General features: G+C 38.3%; 1 protein-coding gene across 5 annotated transcripts in view; it reads left to right on the top strand.

The window, feature by feature from the left end:
• The window catches only part of TENM2 (teneurin transmembrane protein 2), a gene marked incomplete at both ends in the record, with an annotated part of 540,785 nt that overhangs the window by 371,513 nt on the left and 154,662 nt on the right, over positions 1-14,610 (top strand). For all 5 annotated transcript variants that reach the window (XM_080627345.1, XM_080627344.1, XM_080627343.1 and 2 more), the window contains one exon: positions 1,461-1,699. In XM_080627345.1, the coding sequence (XP_080483471.1) occupies positions 1,461-1,699 (239 nt within the window). The remainder of the gene's footprint in view (positions 1-1,460; positions 1,700-14,610) is intronic.

Raw genomic sequence — 14,610 nt, 5'->3', positions numbered from 1 at the left:
CTTGAACTAGTGAGGCTTTGAAAGCCATTTGTGATTGTGTACTTGTGTGTCTCAGTTTTTTTCTACAGTGTCTCCAAAGCACAAGTATACACTTATGGCAGTGAAGACCAGCAATATCTTAAGTGACTGAAATACTTTCTGAAACAAACTAAATCTTGATCACTGTTGTAGGAGATGTCCGAGGTCATTTGGGGTTTAAAAAAAACACAAAATAATAAAGGTAGTGTCAAACTAAGGGATTTTTCATGGTTATTAATAGAGTTCATTAATGACAGCATTAAAAACAAGACCGTATTTTAGAGACTGCCTTCAAGTGTGAATAGTCAGTCATACAACTGAGAAACCTAGCCAGCCTTCCTTTTACTGTCTTCTACCTGTATGCAAATTCTATGCAATTTATTATGCTCTGGGTTTCATTTCAAAACAAATGTTTTAGTGACCTTTAAAACCATCTCCGTTATTCTGTATAATCAGTATGCAGTAAATCCTGTGCTTGGAAGTACACACATGTATGATGATGGGGTGGAAAACATACTTAGGAAACACATTTCAGTTTCAAACATCCAAATCATTGTTGTAATAAACTGTGATTGAAATTGGTTTTGGAGTCCTAACAGGTGATTTGAGAGTGACATACAGGATTCTGATCTGAATAAAACTGTTAAACATTTTCTACATTTGAAGTAAGACTTGGGGTTTGGTTTTGGAGAATACCGAGTATCTTCATTCTCATTTGTTCCAAGAAGCTTTTATTTTTCAGAGCTAAGAAGGAATGGATCTTCAGAGCTCTTTTCTCTCAAAAAAAAAATGGCCTTGAAGACCACTGCCTTTATTCTGTGCTTCTCCCTTTTTTATCATTTATTGGGAACATGCCTGTAGTCAGTTCTTCCTGACTGGGAGAAGTTAACCTAGAGAAGCCAGTCTTCTATCTTGTGTTTTCCATTTCCTCTGTCCAGAATATGTTGGCAGCATTTCCTTTTCTGAGGGTTTGTTAGGCAGTATATTTTGTACTTTTATTTTCTTCTTAATAAATGTGTGGGCAGCTGAAGGCCTTTTTTTTTTTTTCTGCTTTGTCCTAATCAAGCACTGACCAAAAGGAATGGACAGTCACATCCCTTCTGAATATGAGCTTTGTTACTAGACTGCTCACATGTCTTACAGGTGCAATCTCAACTGATACTCAGTGACACCTCATCAGTCATGCTGGTGTTTTAGCTGGTCAAGTTGCATCCAAGTACTGAAAGGATTAAGCAGATATCCTAACACTGTGGTTTAGTGACAGTTCTTAAGCTCTGGTAGGAAAAAGACTGGGAATTTTCATCTCCTTATTTCTTCATATAAGGAAGGAATCTTCGTATCCTTTTTAGTTGAATTTAACACATTATCATAGCTGGGATGGAATGCGAATAGAAAGTATTCTTTCTTAACTACAACACTATGTTCCATTTTATGTTTTTCAGGCATTTCTTGTTCAAGACATCTTCTGGAACTACTCCACTGTTCAGTAGTTCTTCCCCTGGTTATCCGTTGACCTCAGGAACAGTTTATACTCCACCTCCCAGACTGTTACCTAGAAATACATTCTCCAGGAACGCATTCAAGCTGAAGAAACCCTCCAAGTATTGTAGCTGGAAATGTGCCGCTTTATCTGCAATTGCTGCTGCAGTCCTGCTTGCCATCCTGCTGGCGTATTTCATAGGTAAGGCTGTGTTTTCTCTATCAAATCACACAGCTATGTCAGCAAGTGAAAATTCAGCAGGTATTAGGATGGTCGGTCTGTTACACAGATTTGTGTTTGTAATGAGCAAAGAAAATTATTATTCCTTATACTGATGATTGAGGTAAAATAAAACATTCACCTCCTGTTCACTGTCATAAGAGCAGAGGAAGCAAGAAATCGATTCAGGATTGTCAGTGCAGTGTTAACTTTAGGTGTTGTATACGCATCTCTCATGGATGGTCCAACCAGTGGGTGATACAATGATTTTTTGTTGTACTACCATATATTAAAAAAAAATTTGGAAAAAATCGTGATTTTCGTGCTGGTGGGTGACTCCCTGTAAGTAACCGAAGCTCCTGGCATTTAATAAGTCTCAGTCTGAATCTTTGTGAATAAATTCCTGGTGGTGTTAGATCTGAATAGATAGTTCCATTCTATGCATTGTTATTTTTGCTATTCCACACTTCTTTAGTGTTTTGTCAGCAAAAATATTGAAACTAAATGTTGTGCGTATTTCCCAGGATCAAGATATGAACACTGACCACCACACCGTGTCTTCATTCTTTCTGTGGTCTTTCGAGACTTTTTTAACATGTTTCTGTTATTTTGTCTTTCTTAATGCAACTATTTTTTGGCACCCACTCCCCCAGGCACCCCGCCCTTGTCTGTTGTCCTGGAGGTTTATCTAAGTGTTTACTGCAGCTAGCTCTGTATTTTATACCTTTCACTGTGTCTTTGACAATACGTTGGTGACAATGAGATGCTGCACGAACTCTCTAGCTTCAATGAGTATTTTGGAACTACGGTAGCTTGATACTTTCCAGACCTATTCTGTGAGGGGTTTAGTTCGTCTCTGAATCTAATTTCATATTTAGTGTTCAAAAGACCTATAAAGATGTACTGAATTTACTCCCTATTCTCACTCAACAGCATAGACACTGTTTTCTAAGGAAAACCTATTTTTCATACTAATGAGCTTCCATATGTAATTAATATATGCAGCAGTAAGAGAGAGCTGACTGGCTGTTTTAATGCTGATGTCTCTTTAGGCCAGGCCTATATCCCAGTATACTCGATACTACAGAGCTAACAGACAAATAGCAGGCTTAGTTTGATATATAAATAAAAAGATTGGAAAGCACATGATTTATTGACCATGACACTTATCGTACAAGAGCTCTCTGTTCGAGTGATTATGCACATGGAGAATGATACACCGCAAGGTGAGTTTTTTAATCATGTGCATAACTTTGAAGTGATGGATTATGAAACGTATTTTCCTTGGTATTTAGGTTACTGTAATCTAAAGCAAAGCTTTGCAACATGTCTATTGCTTTATACACTTTCATATACTAAGACAAGAGGGAATGTAAGATAATGCATTGACTCTTAATAATTGATGAATGATCTATCGTTTCAAGTAATGACATAAGTGATCCATTTTGACAGAAGTTTTTGAGGTTGTCTTCCCTGACTAAAGAATGATGAGTGCAATAGAGTTGGCTAGTAAACACAAGAAAGCAGATTTTAGAACAAGTGTTGGCTCAAGGATTAAATAATGAGAAGTTACCTGACAAGCTTCGTTCCATACACAGTAAAGAATGAGTATACATCAAAGCCAGAAAATAGCTGCAATTAATCCTGTGAATAATCCAGTTATGCTACTTAGGTTTGTCAATATATCTAGGCTGTGTGATGATGATCACATCAATGCTAATCAAGACTATTGCAGGACTAAATGAAAAAAGCAATGCTGCCAAATGTGAAGGAAATTACATTGAAAGGATACTTAGAAGTTCTCTTAGAATTCAGGATTTTTAAATGTATTTTCCTATAATAAAAGAGATGGGGGAATTGATATAGATTGGTCACTGAAAATATAGTCCACATTTAAATGTGGGACTTTCAGAGAACATGCCAAAGATTATGGGTGGTATGAAAAAAATATCAAATGAGGAGTGATTTAAAGAAACAAGCAAAAAAGTATTATAACAGAGAAAAAAGAATAAATATTTTTTAAATTGTTCAGGTATTCCTATTGCCTTTCTGATAACACGCAAATAAAAACACAGTGACTTGAAAAGACAGTATGGTTAAAGCATTAAAATAATTTCGTAGTAATAAGTGCAGAATAACCTTTGGAATCTTTTGCCACAGTACATTAGTGATGTTAAATAAAGATACTACTGAGATTTTAAGAAGTGAAACATTTGTCAAAATAATGACATTTGTTAAAACAAAACTTTGGGGTTTCTTTTTTAAGATACATATGAATTGGTGGTTCCTACTATTGAAGTTTGTGTTTTTAAATAGACTCTTCCTTTATGGGCCAGTCAGTATCTGAATTCTTCTAAATCTTCCTCTGAGGATCACTTCCACTAAAAAGAGCATTTTAAGATGTTTCTGTGTCTGACTGTCACACTGTTTTTAATAGCAGAGTACAGGAAAAAATCATCTCAGTTAACTTTTTCCTTACACAGTACACAAAATGTTGTCTGATGAGTTAAAGCCAGATTTATCACTTCTCCCTGTTTCTTCAGCTGGCAGATATAACTGAAATGCAGAGTATAAGTTGGTAGCGTTGTACGTTTTGGTAAATTCCAACATGCAGTGTGTAAATAAAATTGTCCTACAATCCCATTTGAGGCATACATCATCTCACAAAGGCCAGGAGTTATTCTTATTATCCAGGGGTGACATGTGAAGAATGTAGAACCAGCCATTCAGATTAGGACATTCTGAAGATATTGGGCTGGTGGTAAAACCCAGTTACAAGAAAGTAATTTATAAAGTGTCGAAAGGAAAGCATATAGCACACATATTGTCTTTGTCAGTGTTCACTTCAGAGGTTAGGGGAGTGATGAAAGCATTTGTCATGTTAAATTAGGTTTTCGTTCTTTAGATTCATGCCAAACTTGGAGGGGAAAAAATATGAAAAATAAAAGAAAGAAGGAGAGGAAAAAGCAAAGTCACCTTGTGCTTTTCACAGAGTAATTGCTGCCAAGCATGAATATCACATTTCTGTAAGCCCCTGTGCTGCTCTCTCTGATTTCTGCCAATCTAACTTTGAGCATCAAAGAACATCAGACCAGCAACATGTCAGTATATTAAAAATGTGGTAATTTAAAGTATTTAGACTTGCTTTGGGAAAAACAAACAAACCAACCCCACCAAACTGTTATGTCCTGTGGAAACTAAAAGCTATAAGGTTTAAAGACGCCCCACTTGAAGATAGTATCTGGAGACTCAGACTGATAACTTTTAGGTTATTGATGTATTTTATCTACTCCTATTATGTGCAAGAAGATACAGGGAAAATAAAAGGAAAATGACAGAAATTATAACAATCGCATGCTTGCATTACATCTTCAATGCACATGTAGCATAAACTTAAAATAATATATTCAGTTCTGTGCTACAGAGAGGGCTGAATTGCCAAAGGGTCTGGCAGTTAATTAAGCAAATGAAAATATCCTTTTCTTCTTATTATTCCCTGTATATATTTAAAATTAAAGCCTGAAAAATAGCTGCATACAGAACACGAGACATATAGGCAAGTAACAGTTAGTTTATTTGGTTATCCTGCTTGTAGCCACAAAGTTTTCATTCGTTTCTGTGACAGAAAATAAAATTGATGGGGTTTCTGAAAAAGTAGACTTGGAAATTAAAGTCTTGTCTTCACCCTGCGTCAAAGATATGTAGGTGCCACAATTTGCATAAAATTGTGTCCTTCTGGTGTTGAGATCGACTTGAACTATTTTCTTCCCAGAAATGAGTCAGATATTTGCTAATGTAGGTGCTTGTGTTAAGTTTCTTGTTAATTCATATTTGTAATTTAGTCCACTCATAAGTCCAGTTGTCTTTTTGACCCTCATTCCACAGATCAGGATTAATCAAAACAGTGTGCTCAAGTGGCTAGCTGGTGTACCAATTGCTTTTTGTTTCTCTCTCTCCAATTTTTTTTGATGAATGGCAACTTAAAATTTCATGTGATTTCTTATCTTGCATTTGTTGGTTTGTACTTGTAGAGACAGAAAACCGCTGACTTTGTTTTGTCCAGACTTCACTGAAATCAAAATGCTAGACATTTTGGAAACTGAGATTGGAAAAAGGGAAAATCATGCAAAGATGGAACCTCTGAGAGACAGAGGTCATCTGGCTGCCAATCACTGCTATCAGATTCACTTGAAATCAATGTAAACCGAGGGAGCTCTGCATCTTGCAGGATTAGCTGATGACAGAAGGGTCTGTTCTTAAATTTGCATTAAAAATAGGTGTCAGTGAAGGAGCAGTAATTAAATTTTAGAATATGCCTGTCATATTCTAAATGTCACACGTACAGTGATTCTTATTGACTGATACCAGTCAATCTGAGACAGAAAAGAGTAGCAGTAACTCAGTAAGCTTGTCTGATGCTACCACTGAGAAGAGAGGCTTTGAGCCTTTCAGGGAAAATCATGTGGCCCCATTCCATAAGAAAAGTAGGCACTAATGCTGGGAATCATGGATCTTGGCTCCAGGAACTTTAGATGTGGCTTTTTAGTCTAGCAAGTATCCTATTCCACAGTCCAAAGGTGCAAGAGACTCATTACGTGAAGGAGACAATTTTCCTAGAGTCAAAATGCTCTATTTGCTGTATATGCATAATACCACAAAGAACAGGAGGACCTTCATGTGAAATTACTTGGATATAGTTTGCTTGTGCTTTTCCTGAGTCATAGAAGCTTGATTTATGAGTTTGTTCCCAAAAAAACCCAACCCAGCGTACCTATTGTTTTGCCTAGCAGAGATCTCAGAGATAATGGAAGTAGGTGCCTTTCAGCATGAAGGAGCAGTCTTATCAGCCTGTGCAATTCTCTTTGACTTTGTTGAGGATTTCCATACAGTGAACCTCAGCACTTGAAACCAGAGTGAGGCTAATGTTTCCGTAACTCACAAACTGCTATCACATGCTTAGCACTTGAAATTGAAAGCACTTTCTGCTTAGCTACCAATTTGAATGAATGGACTCCAAAACCTTGGCAAGAACCAGCAGGCCAAGAGGTTTTTTCTTTTCTGTGATATTGGGCTTCTGGTCTGGGGGGAACGTTTTTGCTTGCTTAATATATATTGCACAACTCAATCTAGGGTGGGTCTGAGAAAACGTCTTTGACAAATGCTGGTAGTGATCCCCAGAAGCTGTTAAAATATCTGACTGTGCACTTAAGTAATGGAACTGCCTAGCTAATGCTGTACTGCTCAAAACATGTGGTGTGGGAGAGGTTAGTATCACAAAAATGAGCAATGTGATGTGATAGGATAGCACTGGCTAAGCTGAAAATGTATTTTTTTCCTTCTTCTCAGTTGCAAAGCACATGCTGTGCTTCACATGCACTGTCGTTGCCCTACCATCCACAAACTAGAAAACAGTCTGGATTTTGTAATGGCTCTTCTCACTTTTCTTAGTGCAAATACTGAATATTTTGCATTTGTTTAGAACTCTAGGATTTAATCCCAGAATTACAGGTATCAAGTCTTGTTAGGGCAAAGAGATAGCAGAGATAACTGCATGCAAAACAGGTCTTGCAGGAAGTCAAGGGGGAAAAATGATGGAAAAGTTTTGAGATGATTTAGCGAGGCATGCATTATAACCCACCCCACAGACTGAGAGGAGCCCAGTTTTCAGGGGAAGGGTGAACATAAGGAATAGTGAAGATTATATTTTGCCAAGTTAGAGATACCTGTCAAATAAACCTGTGGTCATTCTGAAAAGTCAGTGCTCAGTATTAGTGTAAAATATCCCTAGGTAAACATTGCTCTTTTAGCAGCTATTTATATTGATACCACCAGGTGATCATTTATTGGTTCATTCCTATTGATTATTTGTTGCTCTGCTTCTTTAGTAACTCATTGTGTTGTTTTGCACTTAGCACATCTGTGCATTTTATGCATTTAAATGTAGAAGTGCATGTTTGCCTGTCGGAAAAGAACTATTGCTCAGTGGGGTAATATCAGATTGAAAAGTGTGACATAGCTTTTATAAGGGTGGATAATGTAGTTTTTACAACACTTACGAAATCCATGAAAAATGAAACACAAATAAAAAATACTTAAGTGTACTAAAGAGACAAGAGAATGTTCAAGGAACTGGCAGGAAGACAAAAGATAACAATAGAAATTAAATTCCAGTTGTGAAAATAATAAGACAGGGTAACACACGACACAAATTATGGAGCAAAAGAAGTTGAACAGTGGGAAGAGAAATGACACATCACTGTGAAATGACAGAAGACTCTACTCGCCATATAGTATAATGTGGTGACATTACCTCTTTTAAGTAATTTAAGAAACTGTTTAAGAAACAGCTTTCAGGTTCATTTCAGCTTATGCCTATTCAGGCTTTGATTCTCTGTAGTCTTGCTGCATCATACTTTGAGCTGCCTGCTAATGTCACTACTCAGATACAAAATCTTCGACTTGCCAAGGTCAGGGAGTTTGAATACCTAGCACTCCATATTCATGTTATGTTGTGCCTTGTTAATTCTTTTTATGATAGTCTTGTAGTTATAATTGGGGAAAAATAGCATCTTCTGTGAAAACCTGTCTGATCCCTGGGACAAATTTTATGCTCCAGATTTGTATTTACAAGGTTGTAGGATAATTCGGGTTGAAAGGGACCTTTGGAGGTCTCTAGTCCAGTCATCTGCTAAAACCTGGGTCATCTCTGAAGTCCAGTCTGGTCTTGAAGAGCTCCAAGGACAGAGATTGCATCACCTTCCTGGGCAACCTGTTCCACTGCTTGACTTCCCTCATGGGGAAGAAGGATATCCTTATATCTGGCCTCCACCTTGCTTTAATGTATACCCTTCAAGTCTCATCCTCTTGCCATGTTCCAGTGTGAAGAGCCTGGCTTTATCTTCCTGATGACCTGTAGGTACCAGCAGGCTACTTTCAAGCACCCAGGCTAGAGCAGTTAACCTTCCCCAGGCTAGATTAACCCAGCTCCCTCAGCCCCTCCTTCCACAGCATGTGTTCCAGCCCCAACCATCCTGTTGGCGTTCCCTGGACTTGCTCCAGATTATTGATGTCTTTCTTGTATTGAAAGGCCTGAAACTGGATGCAGATACCCCTAGAAGCACACTACTGAGTGCAGAGCTGATGGGGATACTTATCTCCCACAGTCTCCTGGCCATGCTTCTCTTCTTGCAGCCTAGGATATTGCTGTCCACCTTTGTTGCCAGGGCATGTTGCTGGCTCATGTTTAGTGCTCTGTCCAGTGGGATAACAGGAGCAGTTCTTTTCATGTGGACCTGCTCCCCAGGCAGTCAATCCCTGGTTTGTACCACTTCAAGGAATTATTCCCATTTCTAATGATTTGAGGCATTTTTGCCTGAGTAATGGTGAGCACTGTACTCCAAGACATGGAGTCCTTTCACTGAGCATGAATGTTTGTTTTCCACAACAGAATTTGACCGTGATGGGTGTAAGTGAGCCAAAGCCTATTTTATTTAATAGATTGAGGGGTGTAGGAAGGAGAAGCTCCTTTTTTAACTGATGCACGTATACTTTATGAATATTCAGGAAATCCTGTCCTACTTCTTTTCTCATAATCTTTTCTGACATCAGAAGCTTGAATTACGATGCCAAAATGAAGAATGTATTTGGTTAGAAAAATCATGTTTTGACTTGTATCATGAGCAGATTTGATAATGAGAGAATCACTGTTGAGCCCCACTGTGTGATTATTAGACACTATTAATGTCTTTGTCTCGGCTATTACTAAATAATTACTAGAAAAGACAAGCATTTGTATTAATATAGTTCCTGAATGGGAAGGAATTGTGTTCTCTTATGTTGATCTTGCAGAACCTTACCTAAAACTTTAAATATTCTCTGGGTTCAGTTTGTTTTCTTCTCTGGGATATCCAGATTTATCCCCCTCTGTCATGTTTAATTTTTAAAAGGTAATATGCATAATGCATAATATTGCTGCAGTTAATTTTAAACTTCTTTTTTTTTAATTTGCTGGTTGGTTGATCAGCTGATTTCTTCCAACATTTTTCTTACTAAATACTTTCTGAGGAAAGCCATAGAATAGAAGCAGTCTTCACATACTAATGCAAGTGTGGTGGACTGGGTTCCCCATTTGCTGGATGAGAAGGTTTTAAACTCTTTCTGCAGCACTTCATTTGTCTTGCAGGAATTGACCTGGATTAGACAAGATTCTTTGAAAGGTCAGTCAGTCTATCAATGACACGCTGCTTGTACATGTATGTTAACATCATTTTGTTTAAATCCGAGTGCACTGCACTAGTCTTGCAGTATATGTTCTGTATATTTGCATCTTCTTCTTTCAATTTACTGATTTATCCTGCAAGAGACTTCCTGCTTTCTGTAAGGTACAGAAAACTGTATATATCTGATGTAGTAATCAGAGACTGAAGAATTATAAGAGGAAGGCAGGAGATTATTGGAAGCACCTATCCATGTCTACTTCAGCATGAAGCAGGGCATGAACTGCTGGTTCTCAGTATCCTAATTTGGCTGCATAAGCCAACTTCAGTGCAGTTGTACCAATAGCAAGTGCAAAGCCAACCTGCCAATGTTAGAAGATTTGCCAATGTGAATGAAATAATTCTGTGTAGTCAGAAGAACAAGTTTACAACTTTAACTTATAAATCAGGAACTTGGTGCTACAGCTGGGCCTCCTAAATATGGGAACCATGAAACCCCAGAGTGTAATTCTACAGGAGCTAGTTGGATGCAAGGCATTTGGTTTAGCAGCAAACTCAGGTTTTGCTCCTGGCGGCTGGAATCTCTCTTAACTGAATTGGAGTTGTGAGGGTAATGTTTTCTTTTACAGAAGAAAGGAGATACTTCTTCTGTAAGAATGTACTGTTGCTAGAGGATTTCTGTGCTCAGTTATTAGAAGTCTTTTAAAGAGGGGAAAATAGTGCTTGATATGCTGAGAAAATTAATAGATGTTGGAAAATTATCAGGAGTACGAAGCAAGTATCCCAAGGTAATGTAAGGATAGATAAGAACTTACAACATCTTTGCTGGTCTGTGGTAAATGCAGAATACTTTAAAGTGAAGCAGAAATTAAACAATTTCACAGCAGGCACACTAATATTTTCCAGAGAAAGGCAATGCAGCATCATAGTCCCATTTAGCTTGCAGTAATGGGTTAGTATGCCTGTAACATCTAAGGTCTTTTCCAAGGAGAGAACTGTGCACATTTATAAGAATGTGGTGCAGAGCTGGGACCTAAAAATAGAGAATCATGTTAAAAGTGGCCACAAGGCAGCAGAGAGCATAAAGAGAAAACAGATGCAATTTAGGCCCATAAGATTTATTGAGGCAAAAGTTTATTTCACCTTCTTTCTTTCTTCATATATATCCCATTTTACAGCTTGCAACTCCATTAATCACTGAAATGCAAAACTCCAACGGCATGAGACAAGAGAAAGAGGAGCCCGTAATGGAGGCTGCTCATTAAGAAAAACTCAGGGATGTGAGCATGGCTCTTGCATGTTTTAACTTTTTCTTTCTTTGTTAATATTCTAATGTCATTTTAACTCTTAAAATAATGTTACTGTCTTTATAGACAGAGTTTATTTTGGACTTAAAAACATCGAAGTTTTTTACCATGGGTCAGGGATTTGGGGCTTTTTCAACAAGAAGAATATTTCTGCACTTCTGGAGGCTTCCTGAAAATCCTAAAATAAATAATAGAAAAATACTGATTTAAAACCTAATTTCTAATACAAACCAGTCCTGGCTGTCTAGATGAAGAATAAGCTTCAATAAATGGGAGACAGACGCAAGCCTCTTCAGTATGAAGAGTAGCGAGGATGCAGAAATAGAAATAGGTTTTTCATTACATGAGGGATTATGCTTGGGCCAGAAATGCCAAATATTCTGTGGACCGCAGCTGCACTTTCTGTCTGCTGTTGTATTAACTGGTAATAGTAAAACAATGATGTGATGGTAGAGACAGCTATTTGTTCTCAGAAATACAGAAAAGTTGTTTTCCTTTCCTTTGCTTGGATTGCCATATTGTACTCCATGGCAGATCTTAAACTTCTATCCTTTTGCAACAAATAGGCTACAAATTAAAATATAGGTTCTCCTTGAGCACCACCTGAGGATGCACATACAGCTGTTGATGTGCTCCCTTAGCCAATTTTTCCTTCTGTCGTTCTGACACTCCTTAGTCAATTCAGGGACTCGTTATCTGCTTGCACAACCTGGGTCATTGCAATTGCCTAAGCAGCCACGGGCAAGTGACGCCAATTAGGCCTGTAGCTAAGGAAGTGTGTGACTGGTAGTGAAAGCAGTGAATTTATAGACATTCAAGAAAACAGCAAGATATGTCTTGCTACTTGATTGGTTTTCTGTCATTTGATCAGCATTACCCACTCTCACATTAGCAGCGAGACTGGAAATAGTATTGGTTTTCAGGATGTAGTTTGGTGAAAGGTTTCGCTCAATCTCATCTTAGAATATTTGTAAAGGGAAATTACTGAGGTTGAAAAGCTGTGATTTTCATCTCTCTGTTTAGATTTTATATAGATCTCTGACGGAACGAGTTTTATCTTTTGCTTTAGGACAAATAAATGTTTAACAACGTCTAATACATGCGGTTCTCTTCATCTTTAGATTATTTTTTTTCCTGTCAAAAACCTATGCATGTCCTTTCTATAAAAATCACTGTGAAAATGGTCTGCTTAACTGTATTTCACCATACTGTGAATTATTGTTTTAATATGTTGTTTGACTTTTTGAAGTGAATGTTCATAAATCAGTCGTCTTTTCTCCCATATTTACCAGTAGAAAGCTGTAAACAGGTAGAATATAAAAGGGCTTTTAAAGACCGTGCAACTTGCTTAACATTGATTTGAAACTCCTGGAATACTAGATACACAACAGGTAAGCTGAAGGAGTGGGAATTTGCATTGCTTCAACTGTGTGTGCGTTTTAAAATGTACACTTTTGACTGTGGTTTCCATGATTTGAGGGAACAGGTGCTTAGTATGGAATTCATGCTTTCAGAATTCCTGGATAATGGTTTCAAAGCTATTCACATCCCAACCTACATTCCAACCCAAGTCTGGAGTAGGAGACCTTTTAGTAGCTACTTGTAGTAGTATGGTGGTGTGCTGATGAGTAGCCCTCAGTACAGCACAGCTGAGGGGTTCAGGCAGTGGGCAGGTGTAGCCTGCTAGAACCCAGGCAGCTCCTGGGCTTTTCCTGGCTCTATCCTTTTCAAGGGGCCCAGAGACCCAGGAGAAGAGTGAAGTGCGGGTTGGGGATTGTGAGACAAATCCTCCCCTGACAAGGGAAGGACAGCTCTATGCCTAAGACCTTGGACTTGGTCATTTCACATGGGGGATGCCTTTGTCCTGTACCTGTGACCAGTGTGTGCTCAGTCACTTCTCAGGGAAGGGGCAGCACATGGCCTTGGACTGAATGCATAAAATCCATCCTATTTGTTACTTTTAGGGTATGGAGCCTTATCCTGAGCCCAGGTCTTTTCTGAATAGGCAGGTCCAAACCAAAGCTTAGGGCCCAGAGTTTAAGAATTCTAGTTCTTTTAACACATGGATTAACATGGGTTTTTTTCAGCTGTCAGCTATCCTTTACATACTTTCAGCAGATTTTGTTTCAAATGCTTTCCATTAACTGCATGCCACAGCTTGTACACTCTGTGTCCTGATTTCGGCTGGGATAGAATTAATTTTCTTCCTAGCAGCTGGCACAGTGCTTGCTTTAGCTTCAGTCTGAGAATAATGCTGATAACACGCGGATGCTTTCGTTGTTGCTGAATGGTGCTTACCCTGATCAAGGACTTTCCAGTCGCTTATGCTGGGTTTACACCACAGCACTCTGACAATCCCAGAGCAGTTTGCAAAAGAGGTAATGGTTGCATATACTGCATACCTTGCTTTTTCTTTAGTATAGTCGTGACTCTGGAATCGTATCTATTTTTTTGTAGCTGTACAAAGCAGTTTCCCGAGTTCAGTATTCAGAGGGTTGACACGCAGTTACATGACTGAACACAGCAAATCAACTGTAAGTTTTTGTGGGGCTGCTTTTAGCCAAAATTTGCAAGTTTTCTCACACAGTTTTAATGTTTGAACCCAGATCTTTGTGGTTCCAGAGACAAAAGACATTTGTATTTCTCACTAGGCAAAACAGGCCTCAACTAACAAGGGTCAGACACAGCGGTTTGTAGGTGGCAGTAATTCAGTCTTTTATTTTGCTCAGTAATGTTGCCCATGAAGATCTTCAGGTGAAAGATTTATTGATTTGATCAGTGGGCAAGAGAAAGGCTTTGGAAGTAAGTTGATTCTTTTAAACAATCACTGTTTAGCTAGTCTCAGCCACAGTGGTTCAGCACATGGGTACTCATAGGTAAAAATGAAGTCATACAATTGTATTGAAGGTAACTGAAGCTTTGCTTTCCTTGGCTGGAAATGTAAGCACAATCATGTCCATTCTTGTTTGAAGGAAAATACAAAATCCTAGATGCTTTCTCCTCACTTGAAGTGAGGAGAAGGGGCTAGGGCTGTGGGGCTTCTTCCTTCTTCTGTCCTCTTTTACTTGGATATCTTACATTAAATATACTTTCCATCAACATGCTTGTCCACTGTGCAACGTGTGTTCAGTCTTTAGTAACTCATGGCACTTGTCAGTGCCAGCTGTGGACTTGGAAACCCACATGTGTCGCCGTCATGAAAATACCCCCTTTCAACTCAGGAAGTGGAAATCCTGCAATCGTTATCCCTGGTTTGCGGTAATATAGATGCCCTGCATGCCATTTACAAATTGAGACATTATTGCTTGTAAAAAATGCCATTTCAGTTTGAACTCTCTGACTAGTCTGGTAAGATAAAGATAATATTATT

The sequence above is a fragment of the Psittacula echo genome (genome assembly GCF_963264785.1).
Source record: "Psittacula echo genome assembly, chromosome: 11".
NCBI lineage: Eukaryota > Metazoa > Chordata > Aves > Psittaciformes > Psittacidae > Psittacula > Psittacula echo.
Note: the sequence above shows the minus strand (reverse complement) of the source record. Positions and strands in the feature narration are given on the sequence as shown.